Source organism: Bidens hawaiensis, unplaced genomic scaffold (assembly GCF_021521415.1).
Source record: "Bidens hawaiensis isolate Kalapana, Puna unplaced genomic scaffold, B.hawaiensis_p1.1 tig00028471_1, whole genome shotgun sequence".
NCBI lineage: Eukaryota > Viridiplantae > Streptophyta > Magnoliopsida > Asterales > Asteraceae > Bidens > Bidens hawaiensis.
The window spans coordinates 149,895-157,599 of record NW_027494648.1 but is presented as its reverse complement, the minus strand read 5'-3'; the positions used below and the strand labels follow the sequence as shown (position 1 = coordinate 157,599).

The following is a 7,705-nucleotide window of genomic DNA, read 5'->3' as shown; positions in this document are numbered from 1 at the left end:
TTGATATATAGTAAACGAACCGAGCCTGAGCCTAGCTCGAGCTTGAAAATCTACTCACGAGCCGAGCTCGAGCTCTGTGTAAGCTAAACAAGCCGAGCTCGAGCCTAGTCAAGCTCGGGCTCGGCTTGTTTGCACACCCCTAGATGTGGGGGAGGGGAAGGTTTTTAAGTCTATTAAGACGTGGGATTTGAGTTGGCATTGAGCTTATTTAAGAATGGCAAAAGAACCCGAACTTGAACTTCAACCATACAGGTAACCCGAAAGGTCCGACTATCGAGGGAAATTCAAGATGAACAACTCTCATCAAAGTTCAGCCATACACGCACTTTATATCTTTCCTAAAATTTCATGGGAGCCATATCGTGATGAACATCATTCAAGACTAAACTCCTTTAATACAGTCAATTATTCAATGGTACAAGTCAAAAGTGTCAAAATTCGTCCAAATGTATAAAAGCCCCAAATGAATTTGATAAAAAGACTTGTATGTTATTGTTGTATAACCCAACTCTACTAGCTCTTTAAGATTTCCCGATTGAACACAACCATTTGGACCGTGACCCAACATAATTTATCCACATCTACGGTCACATGACAACATGACATGGACCAAGGGGTCAACCTCACTGCAATAATTTGCAGGTCTACTAGCTGCTATCACTATCAAAATACCAAAGAAAAGGGAATCTAACATTATGAACATCCATGAAGTTCAACACAAAAATCGCTCGTTTTTCTATTAACTGGTAGTTACACAAATTTCAAACCCTAGTTTGTGTCACCGGACGAATATACAATTAATCATTTCAAGTCCAGTTGAACCACTTTAATCAAAGATTCAAACAGTCAAAACCTAGCAATTTTTAGACTCGAATCTGGCAAGCTTCTTTTTTATCTTCCAATATGTCTATTTTAAAATTCTTTTTATATAGTAAACACAGTTATTGATTCTTTCTACCCAAAATAAATACTTTCATCATACTTGAAGATAAAAGCAACTCATCTGACACTCAAAAGTCAACTGTTGACTCTTGTTTGAGAATTGGATCTCTTCTATGCACCGCTGCTGTTTGCAACACCTGCACGTACTCTCAACATTTCTGTCCGCTTGCTTCTCTCCATCACATCTACTAGCCAGTTCACAATTTCCTTTATTCCGGTCCTGCATATTAAAAAAAAAAGAAACAATTCCACATCAGCGGATGGCAATATTAAAGGTGACAAACGGGTTGATTTGAGCTATGTTTTATATTTAACAGGCTAAAAGGGTAAAAGAAAACAAGTCAATGACTCGAAAGAGGTCTTGAGTGGATTCAAACCCCTAAAACCTATATAATTAGATAATTATTCTAATGAAAATATAAAATGTTTACTAGGTAACATATTGTAGACTTACTCATCATAGCCTGAAACTCCTTCAAATGTATAAGCTCTTTCATCTAATTTCTTGAGGTCCAAATATCGAGCAAGTTCTTCTGCTGAAACAGCATCACCAAGATCCTACAATGAAATCGTGCAAATTCATAACTTGTGAGAAGAAAAAAGAGCTGAACAATTATATAATAGTAGAAAGAAAAATAAGGTAGACCCACGGACACTTTCTCGTTCATTCTTTAAGATTTTTGTGTGCTATATATAAATATCTTAAATGAAACAATTTAGGACTTAAAATGTTAGGAGAGTTTTGACCCGTTTCAGACTCAGCTAGTTTTTCTGTTTTTTTACCCGTTTGACCATTATCTATAAAATATAATCTGAAGAAAAAAGAAGGCTGCTAAATTGCAATACTACACCTATACGAAAGTAATGAAATCCTAGCACCCAATAGTAGTAAAAATGTCATTAATGTTTTGTTGGTTATTAAACAGCAATGTCTTCGCAGGGGTGGGGGGGGGGGTGTTACCTGCTTGTTGGCGAGTACTAGAAGAGGGGCGCCTCTCAGGTCTTCATGCCTAAGCACCTTTTCTGGCAATGATGAGTTTGATATTACAGGAAGCATATGTTATATATGTTCTGGTCATAATAATTTGCCACAACAGGTACACTCTAACATATATAGAAATTAAGTTGAGAGAAATATGTATTATTTACCAAGGGCAGATTTAGAATCTTCAAAACGTGATGAACAAGAAGCATCAACTACAAAAATAACGGCATGGGCCTCTTCATAATATTTCTCCCAGATTGAGCGAAGACCAGGCTGACATCATAAAATATCAGGTATCAGTGAAAAAAAATCATTATCTATAGGCATGTAGTTGCACTTTGTAAAGTGAGCCATATGCATTATTTGTTGCTTTTAAAACTATAGATTTTTATGTTAAAAAAGCCTTTGAACTACAGGAAATAATAGTTGAAAATAAAAGTAAGATATTAAAATTTAAGACTGGGAACATATTCTGAGGGCCAATATGATGTTTGGATTGGCTACAAAAGTGATTATTACAAATTGAAAGTGCAATGCTTTTAGTTTATATATTTATATGACTAGCAAAACTGATTTTGATATTCGGAATTTTAGGGGTAAATAGTCAGATTTGGAGAAGAAGGAGCCAGTGCAAGAAAACTAATTATTCCACATAAATGTAAAACTAGCAAACATCCATAACTTCAATCTAATTATCTTCTGATTCTGATTCTGATTCTTTTAAGTCACAATTTCCCTTGTTCTAGCAGTTACTACTGCGTATCACATCCAACTGGACGGGTATTCCTATGTGAACTAACACTTTGTAATTTACAAAGTAAGATCACATGCATTGTTCATCAATAAGGGGCCTGGATGTCTTGTTGTGATCATGGGATACTTGTTATTACTTATTATTACACAAGTAACACAGTTTTGCAAAAGTAAGAAAAGCAGGAACCCTTTTTATAGGTGAAAAAAATTCAAATATTTCATAATATTTTTCTCATTAATGAAAGGTACCTACTAATATATTGCATTACTAGTAAAGATTCAATCCAAGTACCTGACCTCCAAGGTCCCAAAACACAAGTTTTGAATTCGAAGTTTCTATTCTACCAATATTGAGTCCAACAGTAGGAACAATTCGATCAGGGGGAAGACCTTCTACGTTTGAATATTGTGCCTTCAATTTCTCCAGTAAAGTCTACACATGAAATTAAATCAATATATCAGGTTTAACATTATTAAACGACTAAACGAGATTAGTGGAATTTTGGAATCGATGAAAATGGATTCGTATGAAACGTAACATGCAAAATTGAAACTCAAGAAGGTAGAAAAAAGAAGAGTGAAAACATTACTGTTTTTCCAGCCTTGTCAATTCCAAGAATTAGTACATGAAACTCAGTCTTACTGACCAGATATTCCCAAAGTCCATAGAACAATGAAAACATCTCTTAACCTTTTTAGCTTAGCTTTTCTCCACCTTATGAAAGGAGAAATGAGAATTTTGATTCTTAATTCAAAGCCCTCATATCAACTTTTCTGAAAAAAACATAAAGCAGTGCGCACATATATCAATATTTCATGGCAAAAAGTTCATAACTAATAAAGGAGAATATATGAGGCCAAAGTGAAACAACAAATTGATGTCACCTCTACCAACTAACCAATATTTTTCTGATTATAGTTCCGGCAGCTCATGCACAACTAACCAGACAGCATAATCCTATCAATTTCCATTATTTTCACCACCATTTTAATTAATTTTTGCTATACTAGATCATTTAACTATTGTTAGAGGGTATTAAGTGTACCTAAATTCATACAACAAATACAACATACAACTTACACATACAACTGTTTGATTCTGCTACTTGAAGATCACAAGCTTACTGGTATAGATTCACAAATTCACCTAGGTTATAATAACACACATCTAGGTTCTTGACTTGGGATGAGCAAATGAGGCAGGATTTGCTAAAGTTCCACCTCTCAGAGGACATGGCCCTGGATAAGTGTTCGTGGAAACGTATGATTAATTAAGGTTATAGGAGCTTTTACACCTTAGGTGGACTTCACATGTGATTGCCTTTCTGTATCAATGTTGTTTTATGATGTTATATACGTGTATAATTTACTACGTAACTCTTCCACCACTTGCTTTGTAATTTGGTAGCTCCCTATTTCCCTATGGCCTATTGTTAGTTCTGTATTGCTTTGTTTTTGGTGTCGTGAGTCTCTCTAGAAGCAGCTTCTCCAGGGATCCCTAGGATTAGAACTAATATTTGCCTACATCCGACTTGTCCAATAATAAGTATGTTATTTGTGGGATTTACTAGGTACAGTTGTTGTTATAGTAATAATAGACATTTGCAGCTGCAATATATTAACAACAACCTAGGGTTTCAATTCTCTGGCAACAAATTCATCCCCAAATTTGGTAAAATGAAGCAACAAAACAGCAGACACACGTGTTAGGGTTAGGTTACAATAGCACCTAATATATATAATAACTTGAGCAACACAATGGTAATCCGTAAATCAAAATGATTATATCATGTAGCAACAAATGAATAGATCTAAATATCTACTTTATCATCTGTTCCAACTGTGTATATATACACAAAATTAAAGCCAATTCACAGGATCTGTCTCTGTTAGATCAATCGATAGGATCGAGAACACAGGCGAATGAATATAATATGGTAGATCGATTAGGTTTTTTGATACAATTCGTACAGCACTTAATAATAATAATAATAATAATAACCTTGGAGAATAGAATAGAATGCAATTCAATGAAGAAATTGGAAGGTCGGAGATCGGAGCTCAGGCACTCGTCGTCGGTGTATGTGTTTTGATTATTATTATTAGGCCCAATTTTCTTCCTTGTATTATTGCATTTCCAAATCTGCCCCTTTCATCTTCACAATATATAATATTAGTTTTAAAGCATGTGTTACACACGGGATAATTCAAATTATAAAATTATAAATAAAATAAATAATTACATAGCGTATATGAAAAAATGGTATTACATCTATGCTTGTATCTATACAATGTGAACATAAATTAATTTTATTTATGTCACAAAATGATTTTGTTAAATAAACTTAATAAAAAAAAAATGACCGTGCAAAATCGTACCCGAGAATGCTTCTTTCTATTGAAAAATTCATTCTCGGTGTCATAAATGTATAATTGAAAGAATTTTGGTTATGAACCAATTTCGAAAATAAGACTTCTCATACGATATTAGTTCTAACCACTTAGCCTGAATACAAAAGAGACTTTAACTTTATTGATATATTTATAAATTTACCACCCATCAAAGAAAAGTAGGATATTAAATTACAGCAATGGATGTTCTTCAAGAACTATGTTTTTCTGAGCTAAACCATAAAAAAGATTTTGATAAGTTTCAAAGGGCTTCTCAACTTTGTCATAATGATAACATAAAAAATAACATGTTAACCCATTAAATTTTGTGAATATTTTGTTTCATTTGAGCATAGTTTTGCATGACATGCTTTCCATATAACGTTCTGATCACTATTGAAGGAAAAATTAATGTTGACATAAATATTTCAAATTTGATAAAAGTTAGAAGCATTGATAGGCATGGGAGTGCCGTGTTGAAAGTGTTCGCAATATTTTGTTTATTTCAAAAAATGCCTTTAAAAGTTGAGAGAAAAATAGTCAATTTGTCAAATCCTGAACCTTTTGTTTATTTCAAAAAATGCCCTTAAAAATAAACTTGAAACCTGAATCATGTTTAAAATTCTAACTTTCATACTTTTGACATTTTAAAGTCAACACGTTGAACCCATAACAAATTAATGATAAATCTATTTTGCATTCTCAAACTTTTAAAAATACTCAAAATTTTCATTTTTGACCCGTAACAAATTTTGACCTAAATGCAGTTAACTTGTACAAAACAATCTATTTACCAACTTTTGACCCATAAAATCAAATTTAACTTTCACAAAAAACCCGAAACAATTTTCATTTGAGAAACATGATTTGTTGTTGATTTTTGGAATTCACCAAGTATTTTGAAATATATAGTAAAATAATATGTTAATATTTATATTTATAAAAATATATAGATATTATATAAATATAGTGTAAAAGGAAAGTGAATAATTATTGATTCATTACATATATTAGAGTATATTAGTTTTGGAGGGAAAAAATTGTAAGATTAACCAAAACATGACAAGTGTCTCCATTTATTTTACTTCATTAGAATATAGGTAGATAAGAATAAGAATATATACTATGAAAAAACCGATTAATAATAATAAAAAACCGATTAACCAAAGAGAAACCGAATTAACTGATACAACCGAACTGAAACAATTGTTACAAACTAATAACCAACGGTTCGGTTTTTGCTTGAAAAGTTAAATTTATTGCTTCATTTTGGTGCCTCGTTTCAAAACCGAACCTGACAAATTAAATCACACTTAGCAAAAGAACTATTTTCAATCTAGAAACCAACCAACATCGAATCTGTTTGAATGTTTGTTATTGAATCTGTGCATAAGTTTTGAGGCTCAAATTCATTAATAAGTGATCAAGCTAAGTTAATTACTTTTTGCCAATTTACTTCGAGCCTAAACGAATAAACGCTCTTATCACATATGTATAATGGAACATGACCAAATTGAACTCATACGCAAAATAAAAATAAATGACATTAGGTGTATTAAAACCTCAAAAAATGAAATTTTGATTTTTTTTTAGAGATTATTAGCCTAATTCCATCAACTAAGGATGAGTGATGAATAGTCAAAGATGAAGAGTACACGCACAACTCAATAGTCTATTTGAAGATGCCAACCGACTCTAACTAATCCGTAAATATAACACACTTTACTTTTTTTTGAAAGACTAATATCATTAAAAAAATAAAAGAACCAATTGCAAGCCGTAAGAGGCCCAACAAAATACAAGAGTTACCATACAAGACAAGTCAACACAACCAACAATCTATAATGAAAAAATAACGAAATTAAACATACACCAATCTTCCCAATTCAAGATCGCCCTTCGACTCAACACAGACAACAATCTATATGACGCACTTTACTACTCAAATGAATCCAATAAGACCATGTACAACGTAAGAATGCCCAACGGATCACCCAAGGTCTTGAAGTGTTAGCTCTTAACACACAAATCCAAGCCTTTTAAGTTTAGTGTGTCATGCTTTACTTTCAATGACCTTTGATCTCTCTACCTTTATTTTATTCACAAATACATATTACATGCTCTCACTTAACAAATTTGATGGAAGGACGATCCATCTTGATTTTTGATTCTAACCGAATTGACAAAGATTTAAACACTTGATGTCATCCTTTAGACCATGAATGAGAGACATGTTCATAATACTTTCACATAAATGAAAATTGTTCCAAACTTTGAAAATCAATAAAAAGGGTGACCAGCGCCTTGCCTGCTGTTTTTGACGACGGCGGATGTTGAGAAAGCCTACGATGGATGGTGGTCGTGTGGAGGTAGAGGTGGTTGATGGTGATGAAGTGTATGCAATGGCTTCTTTTTCGTACACATAGTCTCGAAAGGTATAAATGAATGTTAATTAACGACCGATTTCGTGGTAATGTTTGGATGTTGTTAGTTTCTTTGGTTACGGCTTTTAACCACATGGTCGTGGGTTCGAGTCCCATGGATGGCGCCAATGAAGAAACACGGATCCAAACTGAATAGTTCGGATCAATGTTTCCACCAGTATATGGATTATCAGAACACACTACACTTCAA

The 7,705-nt window shown here is 33.1% G+C and overlaps 1 protein-coding gene across 1 annotated transcript; it reads right to left on the bottom strand.

Moving 5' to 3' along the window:
- Positions 1 to 829: 829 nt before the first annotated feature.
- LOC143577140 (uncharacterized) lies at positions 830 to 4,760 on the bottom strand. Its single transcript, XM_077061063.1, has 7 exons — positions 4,683 to 4,760; positions 3,271 to 3,454; positions 2,973 to 3,113; positions 2,092 to 2,200; positions 1,904 to 1,965; positions 1,397 to 1,500; positions 830 to 1,162 (listed from the first exon to the last, which is right to left on the bottom strand). The coding sequence occupies exons 2-7, from the start codon at positions 3,361 to 3,363 to the stop codon at positions 1,054 to 1,056; spliced, it is 618 nt and encodes a 205-aa protein (XP_076917178.1). The 5' UTR covers positions 3,364 to 3,454; positions 4,683 to 4,760; the 3' UTR covers positions 830 to 1,053.
- Positions 4,761 to 7,705: the final 2,945 nt, after the last annotated feature.